General features: G+C 41.2%; 1 protein-coding gene across 1 annotated transcript in view; it reads right to left on the bottom strand.

The window, feature by feature from the left end:
- Positions 1–10,672: 10,672 nt before the first annotated feature.
- Positions 10,673–19,831, bottom strand: part of ANXA2 (annexin A2) — a 45,395-nt gene continuing 36,236 nt past the window's right edge. Inside the window, exons 11-13 of the mRNA XM_089671346.1 lie at positions 14,517–14,575; positions 12,241–12,363; positions 10,673–10,902 (exon numbers count right to left, since the gene is read on the bottom strand). Of these exons, the coding sequence (XP_089527472.1) occupies positions 10,843–10,902; positions 12,241–12,363; positions 14,517–14,575 (242 nt within the window). The 3' untranslated portion in view covers positions 10,673–10,842. The remainder of the gene's footprint in view (positions 10,903–12,240; positions 12,364–14,516; positions 14,576–19,831) is intronic.

The raw sequence follows: 19,831 nt of genomic DNA, 5'->3' as shown, positions 1-19,831 counted from the left end.
CCGTCTTCATTGTTAAAGTCTTAAACCTATAAGATCATCATGACAACCAGTAAACTAGTGTAGGCAGAGGTGAGCATTGGCAGTCTGCATCAATTCTCAGTACAGAATCCTGAAACCGTGTGCCAATAACAATAAATTGTGAAGGTGCCAAAGAAAAAAATCAGTTTACATGATGCTGCTGTGCTATTTCAAAAGATACAGTCTAGGGCAGGGGTAGGCACTATTTGGGAGGGGAAGATGATGGTGGGTGATGCCAACACCCCCCCCTTTTTTTATTTTTTTTATTGACTAGCAAGGCCCAAATAAAATGTAAGGAAGAACTGCATGCAAAAAATATATTAAAACAAATGTCACTGTAAAAATGTTAACTAATGCTTCCCTAAAATCCGTGAGAACCTTGACATTCACATTCATTCAGTTTGATTATGTCTGGCTAGTAATTTATCACCCCCACAAGCCTGAAGCAGTACATCATGAAAGAAGAGCTGCTACTGCAGGCTGCCTTGCTTGACTAGTTTCAGGCTGACTGAGTTCTAGCCAGTGTTGAGTAGTATGTAGGGTGTTGGGCAGAGTATTGGTGGTGATTAGTCTATAATGCGGAAGCAGTGTAGGGAAGCTGCTGTGACCGACTGCTACCTGGGCTGTGCGCCAGGCCCCCCGCTCCATCCCACGTGATGTCACACCATCAGTTGGGATGGACTTGAGGGGAGGGCAGGCGGGGATTGCACTAAGGCATATCACTTCTTTGCGCAGCTCAGTAGGTGGGTGAGGAGCACTTTAGGCTGAGGGTTTGCAAGGCAAGGAATCAAATGCCATCTACCTGTCACCTACTTGATGGATTGTCGACCCCTGGCCTAGGAGGATGGTGTTGGCACAGAGGGTCAAGCTAGTAATGGGATATAGGCAAGGTGATATGCTCAGCAAAACACTTAGAGGGACATTACTCAAACAAATTAGAACCAAGATTGGATGCACGTCTCATGCTCAAAATATATGCTCCATCTAAATGAGTGACAGCATGTCACAGTATTTGTATTTGCAATCCCTGTGCCTGCAGTCCTGAACTGCCAATTTTGACAGTTTTGCAAATGTCTGCTACAAATTTAGCACTGTGAGCTGAATACTGAATACTCGTTCACACCAGTGTGACTTGCAAGTTCAAAAACGCATGACAAGTTGCATCCTATATCTATGACCCCGTTCTAATTAATGCGATTCAAGAAATATTCCTGCACTATTTTTGTGTGACTTGCATTGACATCTATGAATGAAGTCGCACAGCATAGTAGGAAGTTAAAGTTGCACGACTTTAAAGCTGCATTAATGTGAACTGGGGGCTAAAAGTACACACATAAGTGATCAGGTGCAGATTTTATATTGTTACAGTGCTACTTTACAGCAGCAGAGTCAAGAATTCCTAAGTAGAATAAAACTGCATTTTTACAGCAAAATTTTCACTGCTCCTGTTTATCATTGCCTTCCAGTGCAACAAAATTGAGAAATGCCTCCCTGACACAGCAAAAGTACTATGCTGTCTGTCAGCCTCCATAGGTGGATGGAGAGATGGTGAAGTTCCATTTCCTATGAACACTACCAATCTTTATCAAGCTTGTTTTAGATAGAAATCCCTTAATCCTAAATATAAACCTAATTCTGTCCTGCATTAAAAATCGCATTTCCTAATTGTACGTCACCGGACACAGAGCAGTTATTATTCATGACTACGTGGGTTATGCTGGGTCAGGCTCAGGTAAATGGACATTGGCCAAAAAAAGCAGGAATCAGGTTTGTGTCCTTAGGTGATGACTGTGTATCTCTGGGGAAAGGTGGATCCTAGTGACTTCACTGGCAGGGTGCTCTACAGGTCCAGGGTAGTGATTCCCTTGGAGAGGGGTGGTAGTAAGGCCCTGCAGGGCACACTCGCCAAGATTGGATGAAGGTTGGGCCTGCTAACAGCTGCATCTATGGACTTTTAAGTGCCTCTGGTATAGCTGAGTCCTGAGGCATTTCTCCCTGACAGTGTCTGGACTGATGTATACACTAGACAGTAGGGGTTTATTTACCAAAGGCAAATAGTTTGTGCACTGTAATGGTACTACAAGTGCAGTTGCCCTAGATCTGAGGTGGTTCTCTGAAATGAGGAAAAGCTCTGCTAATTTTTGTTACCCAACCATGTGCAAGCATAAATGCTGTTTTATTATTTCCCTTGCATGTTCCCCTCAGATCTAGAGCAATTGCACTTGCAGTGAACAGACTTATTTGCCTTCAGTAAATCAACCCCATTGCATCTTGTGGATAACATAAATCAAACAATTGTGTTAAAAACCAATGTACTGTAATGGTCACCTTTTATAGGAGTAGTCAGGGAATATAACTTGGTGTAGCATCACCTATAGCAGCCCCAGTTTCTATAAGCCAAGCCAGCCTAGCCTACTTGTACGTGGAAGTTTCCTAATCAAGCATTTTGTCCCTTCCAGTTTCAGTTTGTTGTTTACAAGCCGTTACTGGTTGTGAAAGCATTTGATCAAACCAATCTCTGATCAGATGCTTTTGAGGGCAGAGGAGAGTCCCGGATCTGGTAGACCCCAGATATCTCCATAAAGAGGACCTGTCATGCTTATAGCTAATACAAAGGATGTTCTTCATCCTTTGCGACAGCAATAAAGTTAATAAAAAGAGCGTAAACAAAGACATTTACATAAAATTAAAAAAAATTTTTTTATTTATTTAAGCGTCCCCGTCCCACAGTGCTCATGCACAACAGTAAACGCGTACATTGGTCCCGCTCACATATACAGTGAAGGAAATAAGTATTTGATCCCCTGCTGATTTTGAATGTTTGCCCACTCGTGAAAAAATGATCAGTCTAAAAATCGAATGGTAGGTAAATTGTAACACTGTTAGACATGCATTTCTTTTGAATTTTTTGTTGCTATTTTGTCTCTGTGTTACAATTCGCCTACCATTCGATTTTTAGACTGATCATTTTTTCGTGAGTGGGCAAACATTCAAAATCAGCAGGGGATCAAATACTTATTTCCCTCATGAACATGCAAATCAGTGCATCGTTTGTTAGACATGCATTTCTTTTGAATTTTTTGTTGCTTTTTTGTCTCTCAAACGATGCACTGATTTGCATGTTCATGAGGGAAATAAGTATTTGATCCCCTTCACAAAACCTGACTTTGTGATTGCCAACAAAGGATTTGCCAGCAAGTACTGAGGTCAGACGTTTCCAGTAGTTGGCCACCAGCTTTGCACACATCTTATAGGGATTTTGGCCCACTTCTCTTAGCAGATCTTCTCCAACTCATTTAGGTTTGGTGGCTGACGTTTGGCAACTTGAACTTTCAGCTCCCTCCACAGATTTTTCAATCGGATTAAGGTCTGGAGACTGGCTAGGCCACTCCAGAAAATTAATGTGCGTCTTCTTGAGCCACGCCTTTGTTGACCGTGTGTTTTGGGTCATTGTCATGCTGGAACACCTTTCCACGACCCATTTTCAATGCCCTGGCTGAGGGAAGAAGGTTCTCACCCAAGATTTGATGGTGCATTGCCCCGTCCAACGTCCCTTTGATGCGGTGCAGTTATCCTGTCTTCTTAGCAGAAAAACACCTCCAAAGCAGAATGTTTTCACCACCGTGTTTGATAGTTGGGATGGTGTTCTTGGGGTCATAGGCAGCATTCCTGCTCTTCCTTCAAACACGGAGAGTTGAGTTGATGCCAAAGAGCTTGATTTTGGTCTTATCTGACCACAACACTTTTAACCAGTCCTCCTCTGAAGGTTTGGTGGACTTCATTCAGATGTTCAGTGGCAAACTTCAGACGAGCCTGGACATGTGCTTTCTTGAGCAGAGGGACCTTGCGGGCACTGCAGGATTTCATTCCTTGCCGGCGTAGTGTTTTACCAATTGTTTACTTGGTGACTGTGGTCCCAGCTGCCTGGAGATCATTGACAAGATCCTCACGTGTAGTTCTGGGATGATTCACACTGTTCTCATGATCATTGACACTCCACGAGATGAGATCTTGCATGGTGCACACGACCTATGGAGACTGACAGTTGTTTTGTGTTTCTTCCATTTGCGAATGATTGTACCAACTGTTGTCACCTTCTCACCAAGCTGCTTGGCGATAGTTTGGTAGCCCAGTCCAGCCTTGTGTAGGTCTACAATCTTGTCTCTGACATCCTTGGACAGCTCTTTGGGCTTTGACATGGTGGAGAGTTTGGAATCTGATTGTTTGATTGCTCCTGTGGATAGGTGTCTTTTATACAGGTAACAAAATGAGATTAGAAGCACTCCCTTTAAGAGACTGCTTTTAATCTCGGCTTGTTACCTGTATGAAAGACACCTGGTAGCCAGAAATCCTGCTGAATGATAGGGAATCAAATACTTATTTCCCTCATGAACATGCAAATCAGTGCATAATTTGTTAGATGTGCATTTCTTTTGAATTTTGTGTTGCTATTCTGTCTCTCAGACACCTAACATTTGATTTTTAGACTGATCATTTCTTTGTGAGTGGGCAAACATTCAAAATCGGCAGGGGATCAAATGCTTATTTTCTTCACTGTGTAAGCAGCAATTGCACCACCTGTGAGGTATCGCTGTGAATATCAGCATGAGCCCAAAAATTCTAGTACTAGACCTCCTGTGTAACTAAACTGGTAACTTGTAAAGGTATCTATTTACTTAGCATAGCATCATCTTTTATATTTTAAGAAACAATATATTGTTTGCAGTAAAACTCAAAAGTGCAATTTTTCCCAAAAATTTGTGTTTACAAAACTGCTGCACAAGTATCAGGTGACATAAAAAATTGCAACAATGAACATTTTTTTTCCCTGGGCCTTTGCTTTCAGAAAACATATAAAGTTGGGGGCTCTAAGTATTTATCTAGTTAAAAAAAAAAAAAAATCAACCCCTTTTTTTTTTTTTTAACATGCATGAGAAGTGTGAGAATAGAGTTGGAGGCAAGTGGTTAACGGGTGATCAGGGACAATATTTTTGTAGGGGAGGTGATCATGGACATTTTGAGTGGCGTGGTGGTGATCAGGGATACTGTGACTAGTGTTGTGATTATCACGGACACTGTAACTGCTGTAGTAGTAATCATGGAGACTGTAACTGGCATTGTGATCAGACACTGTAACTGGGGAGGAAGCAAGTGATCAGGATTTTGTTTTTTAATACTGAAATTGCTTTTACAGCCATGATGGCTATAAAAGCAATAATTTCTAACTTTCTCCGGCTGCATTCCTGCACCCAATGAGAAATACTGTAAGATCTGCTGTGAGTCTGCTGCGAATGGCCTTGTACCATGTAATCGATAAGAGTAGTAAACAATGATGCCAGGAAATGACATCTTGTTTAACACTGTGCTTGTGATTGACCAATCAGGAATTACATGGTATCAGGGCCACCCACAGTGGCCAGGTACAGCGAGACCTCATGTACATAAGTAAATCTACAGGAATATATTTTAGTTTGTGCAATTCACCACATACAGGTAAAGCTTGAAAAATTAGAATATCGTGCAAAAGTTCATTTATTTCAGTAATGCAACTTAAAAGGTGAAACTAATATATGAGATAGACTCATTACATGCAAAGCAAGTTAGTTCAAGCCATGATTTGTCACAACTGTGATGATTATGGCTTACAGCTCATGAAAACCCCAAATCCACAATCTCAGAAAATTAGAATATTGTGAAAAGGTGCAATATTCTTGGCTCAATGTGTCCCACTCTAATCAGCTAATTAAGCCATAACACCTGCAAAGGGTTTCTGAGCCTTTAAATGGTCTCTCAGTCTGGTTCAGTAGGAATCACAATCATGGGAAAGACTGCTGATCTGACAGTTGTGCAGAAAACCATCATTGACACCCTCCATAAGGAGGGAAAGCCTCAAAAGGTAATTGCAAAAGAAGTTGGATGTTTCCAAAGTGCTGTATCAAAGCACATTAATAGAAAGTTATGTGGAAGGGAACAGTGTGGAAGAAAAAGGTGCACAAGCAGCAGGGATGACCGCAGCCTGGAGAGGATAATCATCACAATTATGACAAATCACGGCTTGAACTATCTTGCTTTGCATGTAATGAATCTATCTCATATATTAGTTTCACCTTTTAAGTTGCAATACTGAAATAAATGAACTTTTGCACGATATTCTAATTTTTTGAGTTTCACCTGTATGTGGTTTGCTAACTCTGCCTAGTATGCTCTGTCTGTTCAATCAAAGGATGTTAAAATGCAGTATGCCTGCTCGATGGCTCCAGTGTCCCCAACTTGAAATCTGATCAGTTAAAGCAACAGTTTCATTGCCATTTATTTTAAGCTACAGGCGCCCACACTGTTGACTGATTTCTTTGATGATGGCTGGAATATGATTGGATAAAAGCTCTGACAATATACACTACAGGAAGCAGCACAACCAAGAGAAAAGCTAAGATTAAGAGAATAGACTATTGGGAATAATTTAATACACATTCATGGATAAATATATTAAAATGTAAGTCAGTGATTCTGACAATGTTTGGGCCAGCATAGAAGGCCTTGCTGTCCCTGACAGTCTACCAATGATATTGTGGGGAACAGCATGCTCCTCCCCCTTAAGAAGGCAGCAAAAGTGAAAGGACAGAAACCAGTGACACTGTCAGAATCCAAGAAGAGTTCCTTTTGGTAGATTTTGTGTCTCGAACCAGGGAACCAAAGGCATTTGCTGTAGATGACCTGTGACTCCATGCAATTGGTTTTTCCTGATCTATGCGTAGCCTCCATTGCAGCTTCTTTGCCTAGTGCATAGGCTAAAGGTGGAGAGCATTTTGGCAATTCTGATCCCACCTGCTTGGCCAAGAACATAGTATGTAAACATCTTAAATCTCTTGGCAGATGAGTTGTGGCTGCTTCCAATTTCCTTTTGCAGGTACCATTCTGCTTTACGACCGCAGGTTTTGACTGCATAGCTGTTGAAGCCGTTCTTAAAGAGAAAGCAGTATTTCTGATTCTGTAATCCCTACCTTACTTAGGGCGAGAAAGTTGACCTCCAGGAAGGTGCATTACCATACATGGAAAACCTTTTCAGCCTGGTGTGAGGCTTGTAAACTCCAGCCCCTACAGTATACCATGAGGTGCATTTTGGCTTTTCTCCTGCTTGGTTTGGAAATACACTATATTGCCAAAAGTGTTGGGACACCTGTCTTTACACGCACTGAACTTTAATAGCATCCCAATTTTAGTCCGTAGGGTTCAATATTGAGTTGGTCCACCCTTTGCAGCTATAACAGCTTCAACTCTTCTGGGAAGGCTGTCCACAAGGTTTAGGAGTTTGTCTATGGGAATGTTTGACCATTCTTCCAGAAGCACATTTGTGAGGTCAGGCACTGATGTCAGACGAGAAGGCCTGGCTCGCAGTCTCCGCTCTAATTCATCCCAAAGATGTTCTGTTGGGTCAGGACTCTGTGCAGGCCAGTCAAGTTCCTCCACCCCAAACTCACTCATCTGTGTCTTTATGAACCTTTCTTTGTGCACTGGTACAGTTATGTTGGAACAGGAAGGGGCCATCCCCAAACTGTTCCCACAACGTTGGGAGCATGAAATTGTCTTGGTATGCTGACACCTTAAGAGTTCCCTTCACTGGAACTAAGGGGCCAAGCCCAACCCCTGAACAACACCCCCACACCATAATCCCTTCACCAAACTTAACCCAATGCAGTCAGGCAAGTATCGTTCTGGCAACCACCAAACCCAGACATGTCCATCAGATTGCCAGACAGAGAAGTGTGATTCGTCACTCCAGCAAACACGTCTCCGCTGCTCTAGAGTCCAGTTCCGGCGTGCTTTACACCTCTGCATCCAAAGCTTTGCATTGCACTTGGTGATGCAAGGCTTCAATGAAGCTGCTTGGCTATGGCAACCCATTCCATGAAGCTCTCTACACACTGTTGCTGTGCTAATCTGAAGGCCACATGAAGTTTGGAGGTTTTTAGATATTGATTCTGTAGACATTTAGAAACTTATGCGCACTGTGTACTTCAGCATGCTCCAACTACCTCTAAGTGGATTTGTCAGCTCAATTCTCAAGCCTATGGTATCAAGGTTCTTTGCACTAGGTGTAAGTGCTTTCCTGGGCTATTCAGCATAAAACATTTGTTCAAATTTGTAAGGCTGCAACCTAGTCTTTTCTTCACACTTTTACTAAGTTCTACCAGGCAGATATTTAGACCTGTGTTGCCCACCCCCCATGTTCAGGGACATCCCAAGTAGAAGTAAATATTAACTCCCTTGTGTTTAGTAATATACAATTAAGAAATTAGCATTTTGGTTTGCTTGTACAATCTTTTTCTTTGAGTACATCAGATAGGACAAAGAGATCCCTCCCCTACAACCCATCTTAGTGGAGCTAGGAGGGGTTATGCCTTTATTGGGCCAGTATCTGTTCACCAGTATAATCCAAGTAGTCATGTATATTAATGTCCTGCAAAGTACTCCAAGAAAAGGATTTTACAAGTAAACCAAAAATATTAATATTTATAAAAGCCCACTGGAATCTTACATCTGTGGTGGCAGATCACAACAGTCCTTGGCAGTGATGTGAAAAGGAAAAAAATGCCTCGACTTCCAGTGTAAGAAAGTGCTAGTATTCTGAAATCATTAAAGCAGTAATAACCCTGAAACCAAAAATGTAATATATTGCAGCTAACCAATCATTAGATGTGGTGGCTGCATCTTTGCTCCCCTCCTCTGGTTTCACCTGGTGATCTGGTTAGTAACATACCCCCTGTATTTAGAGTATTCCTGTGCTCCCTGCCCTTTCTGCACTGCTACATTGTCCCCAACAATCTGTGTCCTAAAAAAAACCCCCAAAAAACCAAACACTTTATATGTAAGCAAGATGAACTTTTTTTTTTTAGGCTTTAATACGCTTTACATTCACACTTTAGAACACTTGACAGCAGTTTCAATACGCACTGTAAACTTGCACAAACTTCCTAGTTATTGGAATTAGTGGAGTCAAAGTAATTTAATCCAATGGAAACTATCGTTTTCTTTTAGAAGAGGTGGTCAGTAATGGAGGCATCCAAGCTAGACATTACAAGTATATGCTAAATTTATTAGGGTTTGGACGGGTCAAAACAGAGGTGATCAGAGTGTAAACCCCCCCCCCATATTTTTGGCCCCCAAAATCCCATTCGGAGAGCTACCAGATGCTGGGATCTTCATACCAATGACAATCTTGCAACAAAAAAAACTCAATGCACTAATTTGTTTGCACTCATGTTCGCGGACTTTCCTTTTAAAGTGGGTTTTGAAATGTACAAAAAAAAAAAAAAAAAGGTATTGATGTTTATAAATTGAGGCAAAGCAAGAAAGTGTTGATAACTTCATCCAGCTGAGTGTTTTCCTTCTAACCTGCCCTGGGCAATTGCAACCAAAAAAATTAATCTCTTTGCATTTCATATGCTGTGATGTAATTCTATGTAAGCCCAAAGAGGGCTATGAATGCGGCCAAACACAAAATTGTGAATTTACTTAAAGACGTTAGATTTTTTAAAATGCAAGCACTGACATGGTCTCTTTACTGGACTTTAGAAGTGTTATCTTCCCAAAGAAAAATATCCTACTCATCACAATCACACCTTACTCATGTCATTTTGCGGCAGCACCAATATTTGTGACCAAATGTTTTCAAGGATGAAGCACACAAAAGGGCAAAATTTTAACCAAAATAGCTTAGGAGTACCTTGAGAATTGCTCATATCAAAAATCATACTAAGTTTATGTTACCCTCCTTTTCAATAAAAAAAAAGTTTTATTACTCCGATAGGTACACTATTTATATCAGTGATTGTTACCTTGTGATCTGTATTACTTTTACTGCTCATCAGCTCTTATTGTTAGTGTAGCCTCTTCTTCCCATGTGGCCCAGGAAAGACAAAAAGGTTGGACACCCCTGGCCTACATAATGAGCAATTGCAGTGTCCACAGTAGGATGGATGATCCAATTGTTCATTCATGGCTGCACCAAAGGATTTTAATAATGTGCGCAGTGTTGTCTGTCCACCAAAAGCAAGGTCAGTTGCCCAGGGCGCAGTGGTATCATGTGAAGTGTAGTGGGGGCACCACGTTTCTACCTACAAGTTGACAGGAGTAGTAGCTTCACTACTCCTGCCAGCTTAGCTCTGGAGGAGACAAGCCAGATCTGGAAAGGAGGAGGGAGCTGGGAGGGGAGATGGGTTGTGCTGTCTCTTCCCATCAACTCCACCTGTTACTGCAGCTCTCCTGGATTCAGACTGCCCAATTGCCACTGTACAGTATTTTACTCCCCCCCCCCCTCCCCCCATGGGGGCTGGTAAAAAAAACACTGCACAGTGGCAATCTGACAGCCAGTGGCATCTCTAGTAGTGTGGGGCCCCAATACTGCAATCCTATAGCCCCTCTATACTACCTGCATTTTCTGGGGGGGGGACAGGGAGGAGACGCATAATGCCCATACATTTTCGGCAGGCGCTGTTTGACATCTTTGTCCTGGGCACTAGATAACCTTGTCTTGGCACTGACCACAAGGCACAATATGGTCTTGATCAGCACTATTCATTTGGAATAGTCATGAAAATCTAATTAGATGCATTGTCAAAACAAAACAGAAAAAAAACAAAACACACAAGACAGGTTACAGAAAAAAAAATATACATATATTTAGATGGTAGCGTATTAGTCAGTACATTAAAGAGGAGCAGCCAGGTGACACTGGGATAGACGGTCGGTAGGAGCTCTGTGTAGACTATGGTCAGGACAAGCAGTAAGGCATCTTAAATCAGGGGAGCAGGAATAACATGTAGCTCAGTCATCTCCAGCACATAGGTTTAGCAGGGCACGTTGATAGTCTCCTTTTGTGTCTTGCTGCAAAAGACAAAGTAATGATGAAGTAAAAAAAAAATTCTACATGCAAAGTACTTATAAATGCTTTAATTATAGCCCCCACTGACCCCCACCTGCAGTGTATTACCCATATATTTACATTTATTTTTTAATCTGTTCATATAGTCAGTATAATCTGTATGCCCACAAACAAACTACATAGGAATTTAGTTGACATCTACAACAGGATCCAGGACATTTACACAATGATGCCTGCAACTGAAGTCCTATGTTGGAACTCCTAGGTAATGCAGGCAAACATACAGTATATTGCTAAATGTGTTGCTGCCCTTAGCTGATATTGTTACAAGCCACAGCAGCATGAAAACATCAGTGCAAGGTGGTGTGCTGCATAAAGGACCGCTCTTGTCAGTATGTGAGCAGCAGTCTACCGCTCCCCTACAGAGTTGGAGTTTTCCAAAAAAGCGTGACCTCTCTCCTATACTGCGCAGCTCAAGCTTTGTCTTGTTCCCTTTGCTGATTTTTCTTTTTATCATTACTATTATTGTTATTTTGGCTGCACTTTGACAAGGTATATCCATGGGAGTACATACAGGGTATATCCATTGGGAGTACATACAGGGTATATCCATGGGAGTACATACAGGGTATATCCATGGGAGTACATACAGGGTATATCCATGGGAGTACATACAGGGTATATCCATTGGGAGTACATACAGGGTATATCCATGGGAGTACATACAGGGTATATCCATTGGAGTACATACAGGGTATATCCATTGGGAGTACATACAGGGTATATCCATTGGGAGTACATACAGGGTATATCCATGGGAGTACATACAGGGTATATCCATGGGAGTACATACAGGGTATATCCATTGGAGTACATACAGGGTATATCCATTGGGAGTACATACAGGGTATATCCATTGGGAGTACATACAGGGTATATCCATTGGGAGTACATACAGGGTATATCCATGGGAGTACATACAGGGTATATCCATGGGAGTACATACAGGGTATATCCATGGGAGTACATACAGGGTATATCCATGGGAGTACATACAGGGTATATCCATTGGAGTACATACAGGGTATATCCATTGGGAGTACATACAGGGTATATCCATTGGGAGTACATACAGGGTATATCCATTGGAGTACATACAGGGTATATCCATTGGGTACATACTAATAACCAGTTTTAAAGCCTAACAACCCATTAGAGTCCTGCAGTCTGTCAGCTGCCCTTACTCCTACAGTGTGCACATAACATGAAAATACCTATGTGTATGGCTGCTACAGTACAAAAAAAAAAAAAAAAAAAATACAATATTGCATCACACTTACTGAAATGAAGTAGGACAAAGATTTGCCATATTTCTTCTTGAATTCTGCTTTGATTTTAAGCAGGTCTACCTCACTGCGGCTCAACATAATCCGGATCAAGACTTTATCTCTGGTGCCTTTTCCCTGGCAGACAAAATGTTACAACAGGTTAATTCCCAATTGAATACAGACAGATGATTCACAAAAGACAAGTTGCCTTTCAGTCCAAAAACAGCCTACATAAACGGACAAAACTACACTCATGAGAGTCATTCTGTTCAGAAATCTAAAACTAAACTTTTCTTTTTTATTCTCATCCAGTGGAGGATACAGGAATTCAGATAGCTAATGTCGCCTATGCCTCTATGACAAGGTCGCACCTGATGGGAATCAGCGACAGGTTTCTATATGGAAAACTGCAGCATTCCGTTAATTAGGGACAGACATGCACTAGTTTCTGTTTCACTTTGAAATAGAAATTGCTGTAGGTGGCACAGATACCTGCTTAGATAATATGGCACAAGCCACTCCTGACAGTTTCGGGTAGGAATCCTAGCACCCTGTCTGTGCATAGGCTGTTCAGGCTGAACACCAGACGTTGCTTCATTTGTTTGGATTACTGGGTGCTGTTAGGGATTGTGATGTCCCTGGCTTCCATTTTATTCCTTATCTATTTGAATGATAAGGCCACTCTTGTCTATTATAGGTCAAGGAACCAAATGGGAGTTGGGAGGGTTTCTGTCCAATTTAGACATCAGAATGTTTAACCATTAAAAGGATCTCTGGAAAGTTTTTGTATGTCATATAAGCTCTATACTTGTACATATATCCTGCTGCTTCTATGTGTGTTCCAATCCACACAAAACCCATCCATCTCTTTGCTAAGAATAAAAAAAAAAACAAATCTTCTGCAGCCCTGGCCTGGGCTTGAATTTCTGTAAGTCTCTTCAGTCATTTTTAGGGGATTTCTAACTGGTAGCTTTAAAATTCTCTCTTCTCACCTGTTCCAACCATGAAAAAGGGTTAACACTGAGGAACTAAGCCATTGACATCATATGCCTGCTGAAGAGAGAGCATATTTTTCTCCATTCAGCACTGAGGAAGCATCTCTCCGCTGTTACTCCTGCCTTGCAAAAAGTAACATGGAACTGTAATCTTGGATCCATTCCTGCAGCCAACATACCTTGTCACCTCTGAATCCAGCTTACATCACACTAACATGTTTGTTCTGTGCCTTCTGAAGGTGCAACATCTGCAAGCCTGGAATTACGTCCTATGATTATAGAGTAAATCACAGAAACTCATCACTGGGAGTTCTCTCTCTCGCTCTACCAGGCAGGACCAATTCCCCTGCCTTGTTGGTAAGGATTTTTACTACAGTCACACAAGACTATGGCTGATCTACCCAGATTCTGAGATGCTTCAACCTCTACCTGCCAAGATTATCCTTGATGGGTCACCGTCTTCTTAACTAAAAGACAGTTTCAGAAAAATCTGGGAGGATCTTCCTGCTGTTTCCAGTCTTGGGTGCTTCAGAGTCTCTGCAGCTGCCAAACCTTCCCTTCACAATTCCCATATAGGAAGACCTTGAAGAGTGATTACAAACACTTTGACAAAATCCTTTCCAAGGGTATCATGGACACCACAAACCGTAGTCTATACCCATTGTGGATCTGCCAGTGGGCCCAGCTTAACAGGGAAATGGTGGAGGGCTTTCCTACATTCAATGATCCCACTGATCAGCAGTTGCAATTCCTCTTTAAAATCCAGCTGTGGCTTGGTTTGTTGGTCATTGTGCCAAATTTGGTCAGTGGTTGTATTCCAAGTTGGTCAGGGTTCTTTTCACCAGAGAAACCATCTAGTCACCTTTAGAGTCTGTAAGTCACTTACCCAGAAAAAGAATGCAGTCACTGAAATAGGAGCAAAGACAGAGCTCTGGATCTGCATACTTGTTTTAGATCAAGTACTGAAGCCTTTAAATCAGTAGAAGAGCCAAGCATTTAGCATTTCCGGAACTAAGCAATGGCAGCCTACACATTTCTCTGCACATTGGTTTTCTATATGGGACCCTGTATTCCTGAACTATCTATTTTCAATTAAATGTTGCATTTACACTTGTCAAGTACAAGTGTGAAGTTTCTCACATTTTACATGGAAAATGGTGTAAATAATTGACTGGAAATGGGTCCTGCATTTATTTATTAAGTTTCCAGGATATGTGGTGACCTGTCATTTTTCTGAAGAGACCAAAATACTCTGTTAAAATGTTTCAAATTATTTGTGAATGTTGATCTTACCTTCATGGAGTCATACAGCCTGTCCGCAAAATACAGGGGCTTGTTCTGAATACACTGCACTGTAGGAAGAAAACAATAAGGAGAAGTTATGACCCTAAAATGTCAACCTGGCCACACTGGTTTCTATGGGATTCAAACATTCAGTACACTAGCTGTAGTAAAATTGTGGGATCTCATGTATCACAATCCATCAACCATTGGGAACAAGATTCAGATTCAAGTTAAACCCAGCCTGTTTGTGGTTTGAGGACCTACCGAAGAAACTGGCCCAAATTGGTCAGTTTGCCAGCTAGAATCACCAGATGCTGTAGTATGGGAAAAAAAAACCCACAACAGCCAGGGATCCAGGAGACATCATTACCATATTTGGTCAATGTTGTCACTGGTAATTACTGCCGTGCCGGGGGTCTGTCAATTAGAGACTGGTTAGATGATGTGATTTACATTGTAAGTAAATTGAAAATAATGTCCTCAAATGTACACTTGGTGGGAATGGGTAAAGGTTGCTAATGTACAGCTGAACTCATTCCCCTGGGATGGGGCAGTTCTCTGGGGGGGGGTCCACTTATTAAGAAGGCAGCTTCTTGTACAAGTGCCACCCAAATAACTCCCACATCCTTTATAGGGTACCTCAAGATCAGGTCAAGATGTTTTGCAAGGATGGCCAATTTTGAAAGTCATGTGGCCTGGTCAGGTGCAGGAAGACGGAAGGGGGCAAACATTCGCTACCTGCCCTTTCATGGCCACCCAGGAGGATGCATACCTCACACAGAGACATTTTAAAAAGAGAAAAAAAAAACTGTCACTCTGAAAGGACAAACACTGTACTGTTTCATAACACCACATGCAGCTTTAGGGCAACCCCAAGCATGTGATTATTCCTTTAGAGTTGAGTATTTCCAATGTTGTCCTTTAAGCTGCATGATGAGATCCTCTCCCCTTTAAGGCATTTTTAACCAGTTCAGCTCCCACCCCTGTACACCCTGGACCACAGAATTGTTTACATTTCTGCCATGGGCCAGTTTATCCAGAAATAACTTTATCATTACTTACTAAATCGATAAGGTAATTTTATTTTAAAAAATTAGATAATAACATAACCTATATGGACTTGCTGTTTTTTTTTTTTAGGTTATTTCTCAAACTCTTCCCTGTCTGCGCTGCCAGACTCCCATTATGTTTGTTCTCCCAGTGCTTACTGGGACCTAGGGAGTCCTGCAGGAGTCGACTATGTGCGCACTCCCTGTTGCAACTACAATGTTACATGCAGCCGCTCAAAGCACCGTACATACAGAGAACAAAAAAGGGACACAGAGACCCAATGGTGGGATATCGTCTTGCAAAAATTATTTTATTTTAATCCAAACAGACCAATATTCATGAAAAATTAAAAAAAAATGCACTAATTTGATTAGTATTCATTAACCTCTTTGCCGATGCGGGCTAACGTACCTGTACATCAGCCCGCATCAGCAGCTCCTGCGCGACTCACAGACATTGTAAACATTGAAACTGACAGTTAAGATCAGTTCTCTCTCCTCTCACTGTGACAGCAGAGAGAAGCGAAGTAGCAGCTTTTGAGTGTACAGCAGCCTTTCAGACTGCATGTACACTCAGACTACAGTGCCAGCCACCCCAGAGTCCCTGATCACTGCCCATTGTAGTATATAGTAAACAATACAGCCAGCCCTGTCACCTGTCCCAGTGCACACAACACCGCCATACCCCATACCCGCGTTCCAATCACCACCATACCTCATACCCGCGTTCCAATCACCACCATACCCACGTTCCAATCACCGCCATACCCGCATTTCCGATCACCGCCATACCCGCGTTCCAATCACCGCCATACCCGCGTTCCAATCACCGCCATACCCACGTTCCAATCACCGCCATACCCACGTTCCAATCACCGCCATACCCACGTTCCAATCACCGCCATACCCACGTTCCAATCACCGCCATACCCACGTTCCAATCACCGCCATACCCACGTTCCAATCACTGCCATACCCGCATTTCCGATCACCGCCATACCCGCGTTCCAATCACCGCCATACCCGCGTTCCAATCACCGCCATACCCACATTCCAATCACTGCCATACCCTCATTTCCGATCACCGCCATACCCACAATTCCGGTCACCACCATACCCGCAATTTCCGATCACCACCATACCCGCATTCCGATCACTGCCATACCCAAATACCAGCATCCTGACCACTGCCATACATCATCCCAGCATTTTAGGGTCTCAACTGATTAATTTTCAAATATATATATCCCATAGTTTATATAGCTTTCACACAGACTAAATAATATACAGAGTCTACACTTTTTTGGGTTATTTTTACCCCCAAAATGTAGCAGAATACATTTTGGCCTAAAGAAAGATTTATTTGCAAAATTTTACAACAAAAACTAAGCAAAAATATTTCTTCAAAATTTTCAGTATTTTTAAAAAAAAAAAACAAACACAGTGGGGATCAAATACCACCAAATGAAAGCTCAGTTTCAAAATAATTATAAAAATGTCATATGGTTACAGTGTTGCTCAACCGCACAATTGTCACTCAAAACTGTGATAGTGCTGAAAATTGGCCTGAACTGAAAGGGGGTGAAATTGTCCAGACTTGAAGTGGTTAATTTTGTTACTGTAGATAAAAAGTATGTTTCACTACATAATTTGCCTTGTTTTAAAAAAGGACACTAATATATAAGTTTAGGGGGTTGATTTACAAAAAAACACAGTATAAAAAAGAAAAAAAGGGAAAAATATTGGCACAGAAGCAACAAAAAGTCTCCCTTTTCGTCTAATCTTTATTTCCCTCAATCATCAGCGCCATCTAGCAAAGCTGCATTTTCCTAAAGGAGGGATCACATTTTGACCACTAGAGGGCATAACGATCCTAGGAAATAATCACATTAGGCAAAACAAGAGCGTTTGTCTCATTTGCAAATCCCTTTTTTTGTTTCCATAGACACCTAGAATTCTGCTACAAAAGCAGTGTAAAGCTACATTACCTACAAATGAAATCATTTTTTTTAAATAATTAAAAATAATACAGTTTTTAACAATAGGCCTCTGTCACGTGGGCAATTCCCTGCAGACACTGGATTCCAGCAGCAAGAATGAGCAGATTATTGTGGCTGAAATGGGAGGAACAGCCGTGGTGTGTACAAAGTAATGACAGGTTGACAGCAGTTGTCACTGTTCTCATGTATCAGCACAACAAGCAGTTACCTGCAGTTAGGATGGATGTCCCAGCCTGGACATATCTGTCATTACTTCATACAGGATCAGCATCTGCCAACATTCACATATACCTGTCAATCCAGCTGCAAAAATCTGGTGTCTGCAGGTAATTGATTTGTAAAGAAAAAATATTGTTGGGCTTGTTCAGACCTCCTTCACGGGAGGACACAAGTGGAAATACATGGTGCTGTCACTTCCGGTACACCACTGGAAGTCGCCATATTGGTACACCCAATGTCTGTGAGAGGAGCTATGTATGTCCTGTACCTCGCTGCCTTTGTGAGTTTTATTCTATTGTATTTTATTGTTAGAGTCTTGTACACTATGGGAAGCTTTCGGTCTGCTATTTTCTGAGCATCCATTCACTATCCATCCATTAATTTAAAGCGAGTCATCTGGAGGGATCATACTCCTTATTGCCATTGGAAACTATTGAACATGTTGGAATGATCATGGATACTGTGAGCATTTTTTGACCTGTATAGTATATAGGTCAGGAGAAGGAGGAGGTGAGCGTGCACGCCTGGTGGGGAATGAACACCGTGGTAGATTTCTTTGAAGAGTCACTTTAAGGATTTATATTGCTACAGTGGGATTACAACACTATTCTGAATCTTCCACTATTGACTGATCTTTATTTTTATTACACATTTTGGGTCATTTATCCTGCACATTTTCCACTGTGGATTTGATGGTCAGCTTGGTGTTTACATTCTCATGATTTATTCTGAGATTGCTTGTTATTTTTTATTACAATATTTATTCATTTACGATTTGCTTATTTGAGGGGTTTGGTGGTCATAGTTGGGTTTGGTGGTCAGCTGAGTGTTTTCACGTCATTTTTGGTATATTTACATTGTATTTTTTTGGGGGGTGGGGTTGTCTATTATATTGAGTACCATCTGATTTGAAGGGCTAGTGGTCATTTACTTATCCATTTACGCTTTTTTTTTTTTTTAACATATTGATGCACTTTTTGGGATTAATGGCATTTAATTTACAATTGTGTCCTCTTATCACTGAAGTTATGGATATTTAGCACCATTTTATGTATGATTGAGAAGTAGGGGGGTTTATGTGATTTGTTTAGGTATTTAGCAGCGCTGCCCTACACATATATTCTAATTTGTTTTCTCAACTTGTCAGATTGTCTTAACCTTTTTGTTGTCCGAGCTGTTTTTGTGGGGTTTTTTTTGCACACATTAGAATAATTTTGATCCTGAGTATGAATCAAAACCCCCAAACAGAATATAATTTCTGAATGCAGTGACCCTAGGGAATAAAATGGTGGTTGTTCCAATTTTTTATGTCACATAATATTAGTGAGCAGGGCCCTCGAACCTCTCGTATATTGTTTTGTTACTGTATTGTCTCATGTACTGTCCCCCACTATATTGTACAGCGCTGAGCAAACTTTTTGGCGCTATATAAACACTGTATTATAATAATAATTAGTGCAAGGGTTTATTAAAAGAGAAGCGTGGGATTGCTTCTTTTTTTAAAATCATACTTACCTAGGTTGATGCAGCATTGGTCTAATGCTGCATCTGTCCCTCGCCAGCTTTAAGTGTGAGGACTTAGTGATCACATGACCATCACATGACTGTCATTTACAGCTCTCTGTTCTGGCGTATATATACGTGATTTTGCAGTTCCGGGTAAGGAGCGAGTCCTATGCGCGCCGCCATTCGCAGTCTCGATAATTATTTATTATATTATTTTATTTTGTGCACCAATATTAAATAATACACTACATAATACCATACAGAGCAAGTATGCGCTGTATGGTATTATGTAGTGTATTATTTTATATTATTTTATTTTGTGCACCAATATTAATCTGCTGAGTTTGCATATTTAGAGATCTATTATTTTTGAGGAACGTGTCTTTAGTGATTGTTTGACATGCACCTTGTCCTTCAAAGGTGACATAAGCTGCTCTTCCGAATATAGCTTTCTCATCTGATATAATTTTCATACAAATTCTTCTTAATATTGTTCCTAGTGGCACTTTCCATATTTCTAAATATTTTTTTGTTTATAGCACTAAAGAAA

Source organism: Staurois parvus, unplaced genomic scaffold, assembly GCF_062004578.1.
Source record: "Staurois parvus isolate SC_StPar_1 unplaced genomic scaffold, SC_StPar_1.0 ptg000105l, whole genome shotgun sequence".
In the NCBI taxonomy this organism is placed as follows: domain Eukaryota; kingdom Metazoa; phylum Chordata; class Amphibia; order Anura; family Ranidae; genus Staurois; species Staurois parvus.
This window is presented reverse-complemented; position numbering and strand designations above follow the sequence as displayed.